The following is a 21,264-nucleotide window of genomic DNA, read 5'->3' on the forward strand; positions in this document are numbered from 1 at the left end:
CTGTGCCCTCTACTGTATGCCAGTGGCATTACATGTTGCAGAAGTTCATAATCTTGGACCACTTTTTAAAGAATTGCCGCAAAATACACATAAAATTTACCATTTTAACCATTTTGAATATACAATTCAGTGGCATTAGGTGCATTCACATAGTTATTTAACCATCAGCACCATTCATCTCCAGAACGCTTTCATCAACCCCCCCTAAAACTCTTTATCCATTGAATATTACCTTCTCATTCCTCCCTCTCTTCAGTCTCTGGTAACCACTGTTCTACTTTCTGTCTCTGTAGATTTTCCATCTCTAGGTACCTCAAATAAGTGGAATCATGTAACAGTTGGCTTTTGTGACTAGCTTGTTTCATTTGGCACAACATGTTCAAGCTTCTTCCCCGCTGAAGTATGTACCACAATTTCCTTCCCCTTCTTAAGGCTGAATAATATCCTGTTGTTTGTAGATACCATATTTTGTTCATCCATCCACCCATCAATGGACATTTGGATGGTTTTCACCTTTTGACTAATGTGAATAATGCTTCAAGTCTCTGCTGTCAGTTCTTTTGGGTAGATACCTAGAGGTGGAATTAATTGCTGGACCATATGGCAAGGCTATGTTTGAATTTTTGCAAAACTGCCATATCTGTTTCCCCCAGCATCTTTGAGCACTTTGATGGTACCTTACTTCAGGGTTCAGATCAGTCATCCCACCCATCAAATTGGGAGGGAAGGCAAAGTCGTGATGAGAGAAAGTGGGAATGGTGGCACCAAAATTTGATCAATCTGACTGAAAGGGAATGGAAACGCGTTAACTAGAGACCTTGTCTTGAAATGAAGTGATAGAACAAGCGCTGTATTTTTTTTTTAATGTAGATTGCAGATAACATTAATTTTTTCAAAGTAACCTTTTTTGGAGGTTTTGTTTATGCTTGACTTTATTTTTTGTGAATACTGGTATAACTATTTTTTTAGCTTTTTAAATTAAAGTATAGTTGACTTACAATGTTGTGACAGTTTCTGCTGTTCTACTTGACTTTAGATGCAGATGACAGGGCTGGAGATCACTAAGGAAGATAAAAATTCCCAAATGGATTCGTCATGGGAGGAATGGTCAATTAATTTTTTTATTTTTAAATTTTTTATTGCATTAATATTTTAAAATATTCCTTTTCCTTATGGTTTAATCCCAGGAGACTGGATATAGTTCCCTGGGCTATACAGTAGGACCTCGTCTATTCAAGGAATGGTCAATTTTTAAATGAATCATGATAATAGGTTTATGTGACAAGGCCTCCTCGTCAACCCAGGTCCCGATGTCAGTGGTGCCGCAGAAATAAGAAGAAAGAGACACAGAAATAGAGTGGGGCTCAGGGGGCTACTGCCTGCAAGAGGCCATAGCAACCCTCTGAGCCAATTCATGGTTTTTATTTACTATTTTCTATTTCTTTGCACGTGCAGGGGATACATCGGTATTTTACTTCAAACAGATTGGAAGCAAGACAGGCTAGGACAGGCATTCCTAAGCACATAAAGTAATCATAAATGCTTTAGCCCTCCCGGGCTGTAATTTGTTGTTTTTCTTCAAGTCATCTATGGCCTCTCCCGAAAATCCCCCAAGGCTCCAGTCCTGAGAATATCAGAGCAGATGGTTTTCCATCAGCAACATCAGTGCTTCAGCAATCTTGTTTTCAAGATGCCATTCTTTGGTGTTGTTCTCATTCCTTTTGCCTCAAGGATCATGAGCGAGTCCCAAGACTTTGTAAAGTATAGACTGACCTCTACAGCCACTCTGTGGCGCCAGTCTTTTCTTTCCATTCTTTGTCACGTCGCATAGTCATGCCTCCAACATTTATGTAAATGTAAAATTGGTGGGGGTGTTCTTAAAACGAATTTTTTGTTTGTTTGTTTTTGTTTTTTAGTGCTGCACCCATGGCATATGGACATTCCCAGGCTAGGGGTGGAATCAGAGCTACACCTGCCAGCCTCCACCACAGCAACTCAAGATCTGAGCCGCATCTGCAACTTACACCACAGCTCATGGCAACGCTGGATCCCTGATCCACTGAGTGAGGCCAGCCACTGAGCACACATGCATCCTCATGGATACTAGTCAGATTTTTTTCTGCTGGGCCACAATAGGAATTCCCCAACCAATTTTTTTTTAAATAATCATGTTGTGACTTTTTAGTCAAAATGTATTGCATATATTTCTACATGTATTATAAGGGGAAAATCGTAGGATGAATAACTGCAAAAAGAAAATCAGGAGTTCCTTTTATCTCAGAAATTCTCAAACTGCTCTGATCTGCACCCTCACATTCTCTACAGCCCTCGTGGGGAAAAATCATCACTGGGGGGTTTTGGTGTCTGAAGACATATTCTTCCTTCTCTGGGGTTTTAAACATTTTTAAACACTTTACACTGTCAGGGGATGGACAGTTTTTCTCTACTTAGTTTTAAATTTAATTTCCAGAAACAGATCAAGCCCGATTAGCGAGTAGTATTCTGTGCCATCATCGTGATCACTGTAGCTTGTCCAGGTGCAGGAAGTGGTATAAACATGATATCGACTAATCCTCACTACACTCTAAATGGAACATATTATGATTTCCATTTGACAGATGATGAATCTGGTTTAGAGAGAAGAAGAAACCTGTCCAAGGTCATCAACCAGTAAGAGATGGAGTCAGGATTCGACACCGAGTCCGTCTGGCTCCAAAGGCCACACGTTTCACTACTTTAGGTGCCCAAGAGTTTATGTACCTACCATTTCCTCTGCCCTCACCTGGAATTTCTAAAATCTTTAAATCCTTATTTGCAATGAATAATAAGAATAATATGCTCAGAACCATATGTGCTGATATCTTTAGCTAGTAATTTTTTTTAAACTACCTTCAAAAATCTTTCCCCTTTTCCCTCCTTTTTCCCGCCTTCTCCTCTGATTCTGGGCTTCAGAGATATCTGCCATGATATTCCTCCACCTCTCTCTTTCTTACACACACACACACACACACACACACTCACACACTCACACGCATTAACTCAGTCACTTACATGCATTTCCTCCCTCGAGCCTTCCCCTGATTGCAGACTTCCACCTGCCCCATTTCTGCCTTCATATATAACTTGCAACCAATAGAGAGCTTTGGGTTACCTCAAGCAATTGGAGGTTTATTTAAAATATAGAATAGACTTGTGGTTGCCAAGGGAGAGGGGAAGGGAGCCGGATGGATTGGGAGCTTGGGGTTAATAGATACAGACTATTGCCTTTGGAGTGGATTAGCCACGAGATCCTGCTGTGTAGCACTGGGAACTATGTCTAGTCACTTATGATGGAGCATGATAATGGGAGAAAAAAGAATGTGTACATGTATGTGTAACTGGGTCACCATGCTGTACAGTAGAAAAAAAATTGTATTGGGGAAATAACTATTAAAAAATTAAATAAATAAATACCAGAAAAAAAAAAAAAGACACTACAGAAAAAGAAAGAAAGAACCCACAGGAAGTGAGGAAGAGCAGCAGCACACAGCTCCGGCTCCTCGGGACTCCCAGAGGCAGCCCTGGTTGCCAGGCCATCTTGTACCCTCCAACGTGGGCAAAGGCTGCTCTCTAGTTATGACTTCCCTCTGACTCTTCCTCTTTCTTAATGCTTCTCTTTTGACTCCCAGATGCTCTTTATTGCTGCTTCTGCTTCTATTATTCCGACCTCTCTTTCTGACTTTCTCAGTGGCATGGCTTAAGGGCAGGGGTGAGATTCGTCCTCAGGGTACGTCCTCCAAAATAAGAAAACTGATTGGCTCTTTGTCTCACCATCCAAAATGTAGCATCTCTATTGGGGAGAGGAACACTTACTAATCTGCAGGCCTATTTTATGTCTTGCCTTCCCTAGGGACCAAGGCAGGTGGGTAGGAAAATCATTTGCCCCAAGACTCCCCACCTGAAGGGGCTGCTTTCTCCCTAAAGCCCCTGAAGTCTAGCTCACAGCCTAGAATGAAGCAGGTGATCATTGAGAAGAGTTCTGCTAGTTTCATTATAAATCTCAGTAAGAGAAAAGAGTAAAAGAAAATAGAAAATAGTGAAAAAGTTATTTTTTCTGAAAAACAAAGCAAATAAAATTCTCACAGTTAGGAAATCCAAGTCATTTGTCATTCATTTACTACACTTGGTGAGTATAAGGTGGGGAGAAATTTTCAGTTCAAACAAATAAATTAAAATGGTCCTAGATAAGCAGTGGAAACGGAAAGACTTTGCAGAGATTTAGTAAATACTTTATTACCAAGGACTAGAGCAGCACTGTCCAACAGAATGGAGAAGGGATCCAAGTCACATAAGTAACTTTATCTCGTAAACACATTTTAAAAGATAAAAAGAGGAGTTCCCGTTGTGGCACAGTGGAAATGAATCCGACTAGGAACCATGAGGTTGCAGGTTCGATCCCTGCCCTTGCTCAGTGGGTTAAGGATCCGGCATTGCCCTGAACTGTGGTGTAGATTGCTGATGCAGCTCAGATCCTGCATTGCTGTGGCTCTGGTGTAGGCTGGCAGCTACAGCTCTGATTAGACCCCTGGCCTGGGATCCTCCATATGCTGTGGATGCGGCCCTAAAGAGACAAAAGACAAAAAAATAAATAAAAGACAAAAAGAAATAGGTGAAATTAATTTTGATAATGTGTTTTACTTAATCCACTGTATCAAAATGTTCACATGTAAACAACTAAGGTAATTCACATTATTTTTTCATAGAATGTCTTAGAAATATATGTTTTAGACTTACAGTATATTTCAGTTCAGATTTGCCACATTGTAAGAAATCCGTAGGAAGTTCCCATTGTGCCTTAGTGGTAATGATCTAGACTACTATCCATGAGGATGCAGGTTTGATCCCTGGCCTTGCTCAGAGGGTTAAGGATCCAGTTTGCTGTAGGCTGTGGTATAGCTTACAGATTCAGCTCAGTTCCGCATTTTTATGGCTATGGTATAGGATGTAGGCTGGCAGCTACAGCTCTGATTCTCCCCCTAGCCTGGGAACTTCCAAATGCCTCGGGTGTGCCCCCCCCAAAAAAAAACTCAGTAGCCACATATTGCTAGTGGCTGCCATATTGGAAAAATAGGGCTAGAGTCTTAAGTTGGTAATGACCATCCTACAATTAACCCACAAACTGGAACTTGAAGTCACCATGTTTCCCAGTGATGCCAAATATTGCTATTTCTCATTTCCTCACCTGACTCCAGCTGCTGCTCCCTTTCTCAGCTGACCTTGCTCATTTTGTAAATAATAGGGTTGTAGAAATATCTATCAGGACCTGGGTCCCTAGAAATTATCCCAAAGGCTTTAGGGGCAAGAAAGAAAAAAACCTATATATTTGAGGTGGTTATGGGGAAAGAGAAAAAAGGATAAACAAAGACTAAAGAAAGAGTAAAGAGGAAAAAATGGAAAATGGGAGATTTGGAAAAGCAGGAAGGACACCAGATTAAAGAGGAGAAAGCAAAGAGATGGGAGAAAGAATGAGGAAGAATAAAATGGAGAAAATTCAGCTGGAAGGCAAAGGACAGGAAAGGAATGGAGACAAAAAGAAGGGAGAAAATCAACTACAGGGGTTAGACAAGGGAGCAGCAAAAGAACAGAGTATAGAAGGAAAGAGGAAAGTCTGGATTTCTCCTTCAGGTGCTGGTTGTTATTATTATAGCTTTATTAATGTGTTGCTTAGTGCTTATTTTAGACAAAGATATACAGAAGCTCAATCATGTCATAAATATCCTGAAAGGCCCATGAGCCTGAGGACTCACCCCAGATTTCCTTATTTGCATCCAAACTTGTCCCATTGTTTTGACTGAATATAAAAAATTTACACACTGAGTCATGCTTACTAAGATATGTTCCAAAACATCCAGTGGTCTGCTAAAGCCAGCTATGCCAGCTCATGGGAGTCAAAGTTTAATTTTCATGAGTCAGTTGTTAAAAACAACCATTGTCAAGAAACAAACTCATGGACATGGAGAACAGACTAGTGGTTGCCAAGGGGGAGGAGGAGGGAGTAGGGTGGACTGGGAGTTTGGGGTTAGCAGATGCAAACTACAGCATTTGGGGTGGATAAGCAATGAGGTCCTGCTGTACAGCACAGGGAACTGTATCTAGTCAGTTGTGATGGAACATGATGGAGGAAAGATGTGAGAAAAAAATATATGTATAACTGGGTCACTTTACTGTATAGCAGAAATCGACAGAATATTGTAAATCAACAGTTAAAAATTATAAGACTTTCCTTGCAGTGCAGTGAGTAATGATCTGGTGTTGTCACTGCAGTGGCTTGGGTTGATCCCTGGCCTGGGAACTTCCATATGGTGCAGGTGCAGCCAAAAAAATTAAAAATTAAATTATGGTACTTGCAATTAAATAAATGATATTGAGGACAAACTTAATAAGTATTAAAAACTCATCACTTCTCATTATCTTATTATGAATTTACTACTATTATGCTCTTGTCTATAGTATCTGTATGCTGGCAATATACACAGTGGTATATTATTAGTATCTCTCTGTCTAACTCCACCTTTAGTGATGCCACATAGGTACCTTGAATTTGACCATGGTGGGAGTATTTACACCAAGAAATTGGCAAAAACTATAAATGAGGACTTTATTTTGTGAATTTTCTAGATTTTTTTTTTTTTTTGTCTTTTTGCCATTTCTGGGGCTGCTCCCACGGCATATGGAGGTTCCCAGGCTAGGGGTCGAATCGGAGCTGTAGCCACTGGCCTACTCCACAGCCACAGCAATGCGGGATCCGAGCCGCGTCTGCGACCTACACCACAGCTCATGGCAACGCCAGATCCTTAACCCACTGAGCAAGGCCAGGGATGGAACCCGCAACCTCATAGTTCCTAGTCAGATTTGCTAACCATGCGCCACGATGGGAACTCTCTAGAATTATTTTGGAGAATCTATTGTTGAACAGTATCTATGCCGTTACCACCTCATCTGGTGTCATTTATATCTGGTTTAAAAAAAAAAAGTAAATCAACTATATTTTAATAAAAAGGAATAAATAAAATATAAACCTATGTAACCTCAATGATATTTTGTGCGAGAGGCTTATGTTTAGATCTGGTGAAAAAAATATATCTTAAAATGCCAAGAAGAAAAAGTTTAGAGCTGCCAGGTTAGAGGAGGCCCATTTGAGGAAGTAATCGTTTGGATAGCTGACATTACGACTTGTAATAAACTTGACCAGCTGCTAAAAAAAAAAAAAAAGTAGAAGGAGAAAGAGAAATGATTTCTCTAATTCAATGATTAACTCTTCAAAACAGCTGTCTCTTACTTGGGGTTTAATCATTGTTCGGTATTTACATTATTTGTGGCCTATGGACATATTGGGGCACAGCGGAAAACTACATTAGGTACTGTGATCACAACTCCATGATTACCCTGACCCCTGACTGTAGTTACTACCCTTCTGCAACGTCCTTTCCCCTCTCTCGTCTGTCTAGATTTATCAGATCACCTGTTTCCTGGAATGCCTGACATCTTCTTCCCTGATTTTCACCTGTTGTAGTGAAACACATCCTCCCACAGTTTGCTAAGAAAGAGTCCTTTGATGGTTAATTTGGGGTAAGAACTTACATATCCTGCCTCCTATTTTGTTGATTGACTGGATCTAAATTTCTAAGTTGCAAATAATTCCTCACACAGTTTTGAAGATTTTTGCAGTGTCTAGCTTCGGGCATCGTATGAAGTGCAATGCTGTTTTGCTTTCTGATTCTTTGTGCTGCTTTCTCCCTTTCTCCCTCCCTCTGCCTTGCTCTCGTTCTCCTGCTCTCGCTCCTCCCCCCTCCCCCCACCCCACCTGCCCTCTCATTCTTTCTCCCTCTGGAAGCCTTTAGGATCTGTCCTCGGTGTTCTATAATGTCAAGGGAAGATGCCCTGTACCTTCCATTTCATTGGACAAGATAAGGAGATGCAGGTCCTTCTGTGACATTTCTCTATTCTGCTTCTTAGCTAATATCTTCCCCTCCCTTTTCTCTTTCTCAAACACCTATTAGATGGTTATTGCCCTCCCATATCTAGTTCTTCTTTTTTTTTTTCCCCCTCTTGCATCAGCAATTTATCTTGTTATACCAATTCCTTAGAAACTCCCTTAGCATATTTTCCCATGTTTCCATTTCTTTGGGGGAGGGGACTATCTTACTGCAGTTCTAAGGAGTTAACCTGTATCTTCAGGTTGTCTTGGAAGAGAGGTAAACACCCTCATGGGCCTGCCTGTGACCCCACCATCAACATGCAGCACTCTTCTCCCTTGAATCTCAAAGGCATGGGATGTTGCTGATAAACTTAATAATGGATTTTTTTTTTTTATGAAGGGTTGCCATCCACTTTGAGGGGAATTAAAAAAGCAACCGTGTCCTAGTATAAGGATGTCCATCAGAGAGCTCAGGAACAGCCAAGGAAGGCAGGGATGAGCTTGTCCAAAGTGTTGGGGAGCCTCAGGAAGAAACAGTCCAGAAAGAGAACAGGAGAGGTAGCCAGGAAATTCAGCACACCTCTGAAATCCTCAGGAGGGACTCACATGGTTTTGTTGAAAATAAAAGTGATAACCCCACAGCTAGAAACTTTGGTGACACTCAGGTTGCATTAATGAGGTTGAAGTTTTTCATGTGTTTGTTTTTTAACTGGATCCTTCTTGTTGTGTGGTTGGTTTTGTTTTGTTTTGTTTTTTGGTATTTTTTGCTTGTTTGTTTTTTTCTTCCCTGTTCCCATGGCTTGTGGAAGTTCCTAGGTCAGGGATCAAACCCTTGCCATAGCCCCAACCTGAGCCACTGTGGTGACAATGCTGGATCCTTAACCTGATGCATCACAAAGGAACTCCAAACTGGATCCTGTTTTGAGCTGTCCATCTCATTGCCAATATATCAGTTGAGATCTTAGTGCTTTTCTATTTTTATCTTATTAGTTCTTTCTATAAAAAAGGGAAGGAGAATTTTATTTTGTGATATTTGCTACCAGTTGACTTCCCAATTTATTATTTCCCTGCTCATCATTTTTGGTTGTTTTTATTTGTTTGCTCATTCATTTGTTTATTTTAACAGAGAATTGTTTCCAGGGTTTTTTTGGGGTGTTTGTTTGTTTGTTTGTTTGTTTTTGGTAGTCATATTCTGTCTCTTTTCTGATTTTATTTTATCTTAGAAAGCTAAGGGCAATCTAGACTGAACACAATCAGCAGCTCAGCTCCAGTTCACAATTGGTGGCATAAAATAATGAAGATACTAATACAATAACCATAAGAGCTAAACTAACATTGACTGACCTTTTGCTTTGTGTCAGGCACTGTTCTCTGCCCATTACATATATTAACTCATTTAATGTTCCTAAAAACAGTATGAGACAAGTATTATTATTCTCATTTTCCAGCCAGGGTAACAAAGCAGAGAGGAATTACATAGCCACTCAGGGCCATTCTGAGGAGGTGGAAGAGGCAGAATCCAGGTGGGAATTCCTCCTTCCCACTGCGCACCCCAACTTTCCACACATTAGACCTCTGATTTCCTAACGACCATGTAAGAGAGGTACAGTTATTATGCCCATTTTATAAATGAGGAAAAGGAGGCTGGAAGAGGTAAAGGAATTCATCCAAAGACGCAGAGTTACAGAGAAATTGAGCTAGGATTTAATTCCAGAATGCTTGCATGTACAACCCGGCTTCATTATCTTTATCCTCTGCTACTTCCGGTTTTAATGGAAACCTGGTTTTTTCCCCTAAACCCCATTTTCTTTTTGTTGGTTATAAAAAATTTTAAGTACATTTTTTTAGATTGTGGTCAAAAATAAAATAAAATAAAATTTACCATCTTCACCGTATATACTGTACAATATGTCACTAAATGAGCCTAGCACATTCTTCCCTTGTCAGAAATTAAAGTGCTTCAAATTTTTCACTGTTAACAATGACCCCTGCAATGAACACACTTGTGAAGAAATATCTGTCCACATTTCAACTTATTTCCTAAGGATAAATCTCTGGAAGTAGAATTATAAGTCAAAGATCATGATATATATTCTCAAATTACTTGGCCCTCCTATTAGCACTGCATGAAATGCCCATTCTCCTGAAGTCTTATTGGTATGACAAGCTGACAAAAATGGAACTATTTTAATCTCAGTTTGGTGGAGAGCCCTGGACTGAAGTATGAAACTGGATAACTGGTTTTACCACCCTTTGTTGAATTCTAGCCAATAAAAGGGATTGGAGCATCTGAGAGGAGTTAAAGATTAGAAGAGGATTTTGGAGAGAGTTTTTGATATATTATGAATTCCCTCTTACTCAATCCTAGGAAAGGGGCTTCAACAGAGCCGCTTGGAAAGTTGGCCCTGTGAACTCTGCCTTTTGGGGGACTTATTGTAACCAGTCTTTAATTTGTACTTGGAAATCTAAAGGTCCTGACTATGTACTCTAAGGGTACATTTTTCAAAAAATGAAATTTAGGCTTAAAGAATTTAAGTAAATAGTCTAAGGTCATTCACATATAAGTAATGGAGTTAGAACTGAAACCCAACTGTTGCAACTTCCATTACAGAACCAGAGCTTTCATACATTTGTAGCCTATATTTTATGGTTTTAATTTGCTTTCCACTATTAATTCTCAAAGAAGTATAAGTAATGACTTTCCTATAGGCCCAAATTCTAACTCCATAGCTTGACTTTCAAGACCCTTGACAATTTGACCTTAATCTGACTTTCCATGGTCTTTGACCTGCTGCTGTTTTTCATGAACTTCATGGTCCAGTCAACACCAGTCCCGATATAGACCTGGGTGTTACTGCCTTTGTTCTCCTCACCCTTCTACTTAGAATGGGCTTTCTATTCTTCATCATTACACATTGGAAAATCCAAAGTTTAAGTCATCTTCAAGGCCCAGTGGAAAGCCATCACTTCTGAGATGCTCTTTTTCACTCAATCTAAATGATCTCAGCACTTCTACTTATATTTTTGTTTCAATGATTTTTATTTTAGTTTTCTGGGTAACATGTTCTCTGATTGACTACAGGTTTTTTAGGGCAAGAAACAACTAGCATATAAAAGGGTTATTTGGATTTCTCCTCCCCAAAGTGAAGACTCAGACAAGAGTCTTGGGTGCAGCTCATTTGTTTTGAAGAAGTAATCTCAGGGCTTAAGAGTAAGGGACTGGGCAGAATGAAATTAGGAAGAAGGGAAAGCTAACCCAAGAGTCAGTTATTGAGCTGGTTACTTTCATGGGCAAGTAAGGTTCCGTCCCACTGGGGACTCTGAGGAATGGTGTAGACTCTGCCTCATTTTTTTACCCAAGAAGAAAAGAGAGAGCAATATTTATCTAATGGCTCCCATCCCTTCAGAGGTCAAGGATCTCCTCAGAGGATATCTCTGGTACTTCCAGGCTTGTGCATATACCAGAATGGCTGAGCAGGCGTCTACGAACATCCTGTACAGTAGCATGAGTGATGTCATGGGCACAGAGTGAGAGATAGATGGTTCAGCTCTGACAGTGTGCTGCCAGCCTATGCCTGAGAATGGAGAATAGCTGATATAATGAAGCTGGAAAAGAACCTGATATAGAATCTGCTCCAATTTGCTCATGCCCTATTTTAATAGTTTCCCAAAAGACAGGGATGATGTGTGTAGAAGCAATACACATCAACAATATTCCTCGTCTGATCCAAAGAGCAAAGGCTCTCATGCATACCAATTCAGACTAGAACTTCAGCAAGGTCCCCAGTCACAGAAAACCAGACTCAGTTTCCATTTGGCCTGAAATATAACACACTCTTGGTTTAGATTCCCCCCAAATGCAGACCCTTAGACAAAAATTCAACTAGAGGTAGTTGACATCAGAGGTGATCCCAGGAAACACCCTTGGAGGAATGTGGATGTGAAATAAAAGTAGGAAATGGAGTTCACATTGTGGATTAGCAGGTTAAGAACCCAGCATGGTGTCCCTGAGGTTGCAGGTTTGATCCCTGGCCTCGCTCAGTGGGTTAAATATCAAATGTTGCCCCAAGCTGCAGGGTAGATTGCAGATGCGGCCAGATCCTGCATTGCTGTGGCTGTGGTGTAGGCCAATGGCTACAGCTCCGATTCGACCTCTAACCTGGGAACTTCCATATGCTGCAGGTGTAGCCATAAAAATTAAAAATAAAATAAAGAAATAAAAATAGAAAGGAAGCCAATAAAATTGTTTCTACCCGAGAGAACCCAAATTCCACCTCACTGGGAGATTCAGGGAGAATGTAAAGTACACCCTAGATTCATCCCCCCAGAGGGGGTGAGAAAGGTGGTGTATTTACCTGCCAGTTCTCTTTCTGACATTGGTTAAGGGCTGCTTCCTGAAACAACCTCCAGCACTTTTGAATTGCCCTTTGTGGGGGCCAAGTGCACTCTCATGGTCAAGAAGAAAATCCTGAAGGCAGAGTCCCCAGCATTAGCACTAAGCAGCCTTCCACATGCAGAGGCAAATGCTGTGTGAAAAGGAGGAGGACACCGATGGCTTTGGGAATCTGCTATAGAAACCCAGTTATAGTGTAAAAGGCATGGAGTTTTCTAACATTGACCCTGACACATAGGAACATATAGCAGTTGATGTTTGAACAGGTGCTTCTCTTGATTACATGATAAATACAATGAATTCAGTCCTAGCAAAGAAACAGGTAAAGACTTAGTCTGTTAGAAATCAATTATTTAAATAAAAATTATATCACTTCATCAACTTTTATTACCATGTATACATGGGGACCTGGGACCCAAAAGGATGTATACATTTTTATCTACATCCTCAATTCAAAAATCATGTTTATGTCTGTGTTGATGCAAGATAAAGTCATTGTTGAGGCTTCCAAAAGCAGCAACATTTTCACAAAAGCAGCAGAGGAATATTTTTAGATCTGTGTGTAACTTATTTCTTCTGCTTTCTCCATCAATTTAATATTAATGGATGCTCTCAGATTAGCCCAAAAAAGTCCATGTTTGCTCTTCTCCTTGGGCCATTCCAAATAAGTTCGCTGTGCCATGAGAGCTTTGAGTTTGTGATAGCTGCTGGGGATGGAATACTGTGGAATGGAATCCAGCAAGATCAGGATTAAGTTATCAGACCCTTCATGGAAGAGGTTGTGGTGGGCAAAGTAGAGTTCATAGTGGCACCACTCGCTCTGGACAAAGTTGGGAGACAAAACAAAGATGGACTTGTAGCTTTTCTCAATGCAGTTTATGATATTTTCCATGATGCTCTTGCCAGGAACAAAGTTTCTCTCATGGAGACAAATCTTTATACCTTCTTTTTCTACATTTGGTAGTAATTCATTCTTTACCCAAGCAGAATCATGCCCACTATATGAAATGAAGGCATGGAACTGGAGAGTTCTTTGGAGTTCTTCTAAGGGTACATTCCTAGCCCTGCGCCGAGTCTGGGTCCACTGACACAGCATCCTGAGATACCAGGGCAGATCAAAGTAGACACAGAGGCCGGTCATGGTAAGAGCCAGTGCCAGCCCAGTGACTCCGATGGTGACAATCAGCAGAGCTGTGTTGCAGGATAATTCAGATACACGGAAGTCCTTGAGCAGAGTCCCCTTATAGCTTTCTGGATACTCACACTCGTAAGAATCAGGCCAACTCTCTACCACGTCACTCGATACTTGACCTAGACTTTGGATGAAGTCTCTTAGCTCACATGTACATTGGAATGGATTGTTCCCTGCTTTGAGGGACCTAATCTTCTGGCAGCTCTGGAAGAAGTCAGCTGATGGGTTGGAAATTGAATTATAGTCAATGGTCAGAATGGAAAGGCTGCTAAAGGAACCACATCCAGGCAGGTGAGCTAAAGAATTGGAAGCAACATTGAGTTCTTGCAGAGCTTCCAGATGGGCGACATCCTTAGGGATGCTCCTTATTCTGTTATTGTGAAGATCAAGAACCTTGATCCTGGGAGGTAAACATCTGAAAACAGAGTCAGTGAGTATATTTGAAGATAAATTTAAACTTAATAAACTTCCGGTCCAAGTGCAACTTCCCTCATTTTCATCATACCTCAGGGTATTCTGGCTAACATCCAATTGCTGTAGAGACTGCATTTCTTTGGTCATATGGATGACATTCACAAGTTCTTTTAACTGATTCATTTGTAAACTGAGTGTGTTCAAATTAGCCAAGTTTGCACAATTTTTAAAAACCATGTCTGTTAAGGCATTATTGGAAAAATCCAAATATAGAAATGGGCTAATTTGGGATGGGCAAACCATGTGGACCATGTGTGTGGCAGACACTGTGAGATACTGAATGTTCATATTTGAAAAGATTTTATAGATGTAACTTTGTGGGAAACTGAACACCTCACTGACAACTTGGTGTAGAGACAAGGCCTTCAGTGACGTGTCAGAATAATCAAAATCTCTGAAGTCCAGCTGACCTTGTAGTTTCACACTGGAAATGGAGAAATACTCGATGCTTGTATGCCAGACAAACTGGAGGGTGGTGATGAAAGAATTCCAAGTGGTTTCAATGTTGTTCAAAGTCAGGTTGGATAACTTTGAGTTCTTTTGAAGTTTCAATAGAACATTTTGGAAGTGATGACATCCGTTAGCATCCAGCACACATCTGATATTGGACAGTTCCAGATTTACTGCGGTGCTGACTGACACGTCCAACATAAAATGAAATTCCTTTCCTGGGGGATAAACAATGTGCAGACTCTGTGTGTTAAGGTCTTGAAGGCTCTCAGGGTCTTCTCTTTCCCCGTAAGAGTCTCCTAAGACAAGTAAAACCTTACCGATATGCAAATGAGCGATTGGCAACACACTGGATTTTTGTAACTGTGTGGCACTCAACCCCAGAAATTCTAGTTGAAACATACTGCCAAACTCTTGGCATATGGGCAGGGCATCGAATGCATTAAATGAGAGGTCCAAGTGCTTGAGGTTCAGCATAGGGTGGCACGAAATCTTCTCCAACTTGTTGTGGGACAAATCCAAGTATTCCAGTTCCTGGTTGAATTTGAAAACACTGACATCAAGATACTGTATTCTATTATGAGAAATTATGAAAACCCTCAGCTTTGATAGTGAGAGGATGTCAGAAGTCTGAAGCTCAGAGATAGAGTTTTGTGATAGATCTAAGATTGTCGTTTCCAAGGATAGGTCTTTGGGAACATGGGTGAGACCTGTTTTTGATCTGTCAACTAAAACTTCACTTTCCTCAGATAATTGAATTCTGATCTCAAGTATTAATATGAAGATGATGGCAAAATGGAAGATGCTAAGATTCTCTTTAGTCATTTTGTAACAGTAGACATTCCTAAGGGTAATTGTTATTCTTCAGAACATCTTGACACAGGTATAGATCCTGGAGGGAAAAAAATCAACATTAAATGATTGTGTTAAATTAGGCACGGTTGACATTAAACATTTTTCACTGGAGACTGGTGAAATGAAGGCTATATTCTTTGGAGTCACATGACCTGAAACCAGGAAAATATAAATATCATAAACAATAATACCCCCCCCTTTTTTTGCTTTTTAGGGTCGCACCTTCGGTATATGGAGGTTCCCAGGCTAGGGGTCTAATCTGAGCTATAGCTGCCAGCCCACACCACAGCCACAGCAATGTGGGATCCGAGCTACATCTATGACCTGTACCACAGCTCCTGGCAATGCTGGATCCTTAACCCACTGAGAGAGGCCAGGGATTGAACCTGCAACCTCGTGGTTCCTAGTCAGATTTGTTTCTGCTGCGCCATGACGGGAACTCCACAAAAATACTACTTCTAATCAAATAACTTTTAATATGGATGTGTAATGGGTTGAACAGTGACCTCCAAAAAAAGATGTGTCCATCTCCTAACCATGTCCTAATCTCCTAATTGAATATTCTCTAATTGTGAAAAAGGGTCTTCGTAGAGATAATTAAATAAGGATCTTCAGATGATAAGATCATCCTGGATTATCAAGGTGAACTTTAAATCCAGTGGCAAATATCCTTATAAGAGAAAGGCAGCGGCAGTATTATTTACAGTTATGAAGATATAGAAGCAACTTGTGTCCATCAATAGAAAAATGGATAAAGATGTCATATATAAACACATATACATATATATATATAGTGTATCTGTATGTATTTGTGTGTATGTGTATATACAATGGAATACTACTCAGCCATAAAAATGAAAATTTTCCATTTATAAAACATGGATGGATCTAGAGTATTATGCTAAGTGAAATAAGTCATACAGAGAAAGGCAGATACCTCGTGCTCTCACTTATAAGTGGGAACCTAAAAGACAAAATAAAGCGAATACAGACCCATAGATACAGAGAACAAGTGGGTGGTTGCGAGGGGGAAGGGGAATGGAAGGTGGGCGAAGTAGGTGAAGGGAATTCAGAGGTACAAACTGAAGGCACAGACCACCAGTTATATAGCAATTAACTTATAGGGGTGTAATATAGAGCATGAGGAATATTGCAATAACTTTGTATGCGGTCAGATGGTTAGTAGACATATTTTGGTGATCACTTCAAAATATATGCAAATGTAAAATTGTTATGCAATAATCTGAAATTAACATTGCACCTCAGCTACATGTCAATTAAAAATAAGTTGTTTAAGAATTAAAAACAAATTTTTAAAAAGAAAGAGCCAGAGGGATATTTGACAGAGACGATAGACACATGGACAGGAAGGCCACGTGGAGGCAGAGGTAGAGCTTGGATGACACATCCATGAGGCAAGGAACGTGATAGCCAGACAGCTGCCAGAAGCCAACAGGGGCTCTGGAGAGAGTGATGAGGGGGCAGTGAGCCCCTCTGACACACTGATTCTGGACTTCTGGTCTCCAGAACTATGAGAGAGCAAATTTCTGCTGTTTTAAGCCACCCAATTTATTGTAATTTGTTACAACAGCCACAGGAAACTAACACAGCTGGTTTTTCATAGTCATGGACAGTCCTCTGACCCCCAAGATCCTTCAGAATTCAAGCTAGGATTCTCCTTTGAGATGTACCTCTCGATGGCTTTTCTGAGAGTTCCATTCTCTTGTGGTTCAAATCGGGATTCTTTCTGCCTTACCTTTTGTTACCCATGCACAGTTTGGTGCCAAACTTTGGTCTTCCTCAAAAGGTAATCAGATTATGATAAGAGATCTCTCAGAAGAACCATTCACTCGTTTATCTATTCAGCCAGTATTTGCTGATAACCTTCTGGCCAAGGTTTAAGAACTAGAGATAAAGCAGTGAACGGGATAAAATTCTAATTCTCAAGAGCTTATTTCCTACTGGGAAGGCAGAAAACATGCCCATAAATGACTTGACATAATTTGATGTAGTGCTAAGTGCTGTATGGGGAAATAAAGCAGGGAAAATGAATCAGAAATAATGGTAGGTATGTAACAGTGGGTGGTGGTGGCTTTTCTTAGATTGATTGGTCAGAGAGGGCCTTTCTGAGAAGATGGTACTGGAGGAGAAACCAGAAAGAAGTGAATGAGTCACCTGGGGGAAAAGCATTTCTGGCAAAGGAAAAGGCAAATGCAAAGGTCCCACGATGGAGTGAGGGCGGCTTGTTGGAGGCGCCGTAAGGAGGCCACTGTTAGCTGGAGTAAGTGAGGATAAGGGGACTTTGGGGCTGAGATGCTGGGCTGCAGCAAGGCGGTGGCATTCTATTCTGAGAGTGATGAGGGGGCAGAGTGCACTGAGAGGTTTGGAGATGGGCGGTTTGGGAGCAGGATCCTCCTCTCTCTAATTCAGAAAACTTTTTTCATCCGTGCATCAAATATGTATGTATTCCCTTTGAGGTACTAGGCATTGCCCTCAGTTTTGTTATTTCACTGTGTATCAACCCACCATTCTTGAGACACTATTTTGTTATCATCATTCCAAGAGCCCACAAGGCCGGAGGGCACTGTGTTGGTCTGAACCCTAGAGAGTGACACCCACCCCCCGCAAGCCGCCACCACCACCACCACCACCACCACGCAGAGACCCTCTCTGCAAGGGCTCCAGGGCTTCACAGAACTTTCAAGGAATTTATTCAAAATCCCCTACAAGCAAGCCCTTTTGTATCAGCAAAAAGCCCAATTCCTCTTTACACATTTCCTCCTTACATCTCTCAATGAGCACAGAAAGACCTATATAATTCAACTCCAAAAAACAACTGTGGGTTGCAAAATTCCCCCAAGTTAGACATGCAAATTTCTAGCTTCGGGGACATGGCTTGGACTTACCCTTTCATGAAGGTGCCCAATGACGCCTCGGTGATCCTGACCTCTTCCAACACAGAGGAGAGTCCCATATGCCCCTCCATCAGCACGTGTGAAGGCTGTGCAGGAAGGGGACACAGATATTACAATGCATGTCACAAGGAAGGGTGGCATTTTTATGTCATTGATTGCATTTGGCTGAAAGACCCCGAAATGTCTTCCTCTCCAGCTTCATGAAAGATCTATTCATGCAAGGAGAAATGCTTCAGTGAGGATCCAAATCATACCCAATTACTGCCTGGGCCGGTGCCTCATCTCTCAAAACAGACCATCCTGTAAAAGCTAAATTGAAGTAACGGTGATTTGAGCTTAAGGCTCTCCTAGAGTCCCCTCCTTATGCCTAAGCCTGAATCCAACTCTGGGGACCTTTCTACCTTCTGGCCAACTCCACAGTTCAAGCGAGCAGGGTCAGTCAGCACCATCAGGTGTGGTGCACAGAGTATGTCCAGGGAGACAAGGGCAGAGATGGGACCCCACGCATGGATGTGAGTGCTCAGACCACAGTGAACCCACCACAAGCTCCAGGAAAGGGGTCCTTGTTTTCTTAACAACAGCAACCACCAAAACAAGTTGAGTTTATAAAACTGCCTGTTGGAGTTCCCGTCGTGGCGAAGCGGTTAACGAATCCGACTAGGAACCATGAGGTTGTGGGTTCGATCCCTGGCCTCGCTCAGTGGGTTAAGGATCCAGCGTTGCTGTGAACTGTGGTGTAGGTCGCAGACGCGGCTCGGATCCTGCATTGCTGTGGCTCTGGTGTAGGCCAGTGGCTACAGCTCCGATTAGACCCCCAGCATGGGAACCTCCATATGCCCCAGGAGCGGCCCTAGAAATGGCAAAAAAAAAAAAAAAAAAAAAAAACCCAAAAAACAAAAAAGCAAAACAAAACAAAATATAAAAACAAAACTGCCTATCTTCCAGCATATAATGAAAGCATGGCTTCAGCTTTCTATCTAGCTGAATTAATTGACTTAAATATCTTCTATTTGCCCAACCTCCATTTTGCCTTTTCATTTATAGTCATTATTTGAAATACTCAGTTTAGGAAACCATCTTTATTTCTATAATTAAGAATTTGAGCATTGTATACACAGAGAACTAAGTTTCAGGTACTTATAGGAGATACAAATTGTAAATACAAAATCTGCTAGACCGGTAAAAATCATTATGTTTTGTAAAGTCCTCATGACCAGCACTGAATCTCATCTGTAGTAGAAACTCAAAACTATTTTAATGCCGAGTAAAGTGATTATTTGTAAGGCTAACTGGTAAAAGGATGCTTTCATTTGAAAGTATAAAATTATCTCCAGGTGTGTTTGTGTCTATTTTCATGATTATAAAAGGTTTAGCCTGACTTTTATGATCCAAAGCATCAATACATATGAATTGCCTTTGGAGACCTGGGGACCTCAAATTGGGACTTGACTTGTCTTAGTGGCTAATACTCATACAAAGAATCGGGCCTATTAAGTTCAGTCCCACAAATATTTATTGAGCACTTTCTTTGCAGCAGGGCAACTAGCTATGAACCACAAGCTGGAAGGATCAGAACCAGTTCCAGGAGCTTTTCTGCTTTATTTCCTATGTGGTTTTGTGAACTTCAGCTTTCCGTTGCAAAGGTTTTCAACTCTTTGGATCCAGTTGGCTGTAGCCTGGGAAACATTTTTAAAACCTGCAATCTACCTGACTAGGAGCATCCCAGAGCAGCTTCAGGGGTCTGAGCAAACAGGAACAAACAAACAAACAAACAAAAAACTTGTGGAAACGGCCCAGAGGAAAAACTCACATGAACCTGCCCATGAAAACAGAGGAGCTGTTTGGCAGCACTGACTTCAGGAGTCATTAACCTGCTGTTCTCAGCATCCTCATTGCAAAGAGACAAACAGAGGACAGGATGAGGAGCAAAGCCACCTGAAATCAATAACTAGCGGCTCTCTAAGAAACCCACGAGAAGACGTCTGCCACCCAAATACTCATCTCCCAACTCAAATACATCTCTTGAAAACAAAGCATGCTTGAGGTGAGGTTTGTTTAAGAAAAAGCCAACACACTCTCAAAATCCCTCTCTCTGACTTAAGACAAGGAGCTGATAAACAAATGCTAGTTCAAACCGCAACAAGTACCTATCAGCAATAACCCACCTGGAAAGACATCCAGGACTTAATCAGAGAGACGTTCAAGATTTTTGTGTCTAATAACTAGTTATACCATTATTTTCCTTTAGAGAATTTCAAAAGATGTCACTTACCAAGATGACCTGTTTCTCTGTCCTGCTGGCCGTCTGTAGGAAAAGTAAATACTTCCTCATTCATTTTACATTGACGACAGTTAATGTTGGGGTGGGGGAAGCTCTTTTATGCCATCTACTGACTCTCACTGAAATTACATCACGTAGTCATGGAGTTCCCATTGTGGCGCAGTGGTTAACGAATCCGACTAGGAACCATGAGGTGGCAGGTTCGATCCCTGCCCTTGCTCAGTGGGTTAAGGATCTGGCCTTGTTGTGAGCTGTGGTGTAGGTTGCAGACGTGGCTCAGATCCTGCGTTGCTGTGGCTATAGTGTAGGCCGACGGCTACAGCTCCAATTAGACCCCTAGCCTGGGAACCTCCATATGCCACTGGAGCGGCCCTAGAAAAGACAAAAAAAAAAAAAAAAGAAAAGAAAGAAATTACATCACATAGTCAAAGCCTATTTTCTCCTCTATTTTCAACCTATTTTCAATGTTGAAAATGGTCTGTGGGTGAATTGATAGAGTTGCATTAAGATAGAATCACCCCTTCATGGCTGTCTTTCACTACAATCAGCTCGCTAGTGTGTTCACTAGAGAAGGGCAGGAGATGGTGTTATTAACCCACGGATGACTTATCAACTGAATACAGAATGCTTATCACTGTCGCGGGGCTGGTGGAGGTGGGGGGGTCACAGCTCTGAAGGATTTCGGGTGCTTTGTTCTTCCTCCCTTTGGATCGGGCCGCTATCAAAAGTGACTGACAGTAGTTCCTG

At 41.2% G+C, this 21,264-nt stretch overlaps 1 protein-coding gene across 2 annotated transcripts; it reads right to left on the minus strand.

The window, feature by feature from the left end:
• On the minus strand, positions 12,700–20,554 carry TLR1 (toll like receptor 1). 2 transcript variants are annotated; one of them, XM_013978591.2, is made up of 3 exons: positions 20,047–20,486; positions 18,228–18,322; positions 12,700–15,358 (listed from the first exon to the last, which is right to left on the minus strand). In XM_013978591.2, exon 3 carries the CDS (start codon positions 15,289–15,291, stop codon positions 12,901–12,903), a length of 2,391 nt encoding a protein of 796 aa, XP_013834045.2. In that variant the 5' UTR covers positions 15,292–15,358; positions 18,228–18,322; positions 20,047–20,486; the 3' UTR covers positions 12,700–12,900.

This window comes from Sus scrofa, chromosome 8, assembly GCF_000003025.6.
Source record: "Sus scrofa isolate TJ Tabasco breed Duroc chromosome 8, Sscrofa11.1, whole genome shotgun sequence".
Classification (NCBI taxonomy): Eukaryota; Metazoa; Chordata; class Mammalia; order Artiodactyla; family Suidae; genus Sus; species Sus scrofa.

Bases quoted from the DNA above. Each gene is read 5' to 3' on its own strand.
- TLR1 (XM_013978591.2), bottom strand. From the start codon at position 15,291: ATGACTAAAGAGAATCTTAGCATCTTCCATTTTGCCATCATCTTCATA.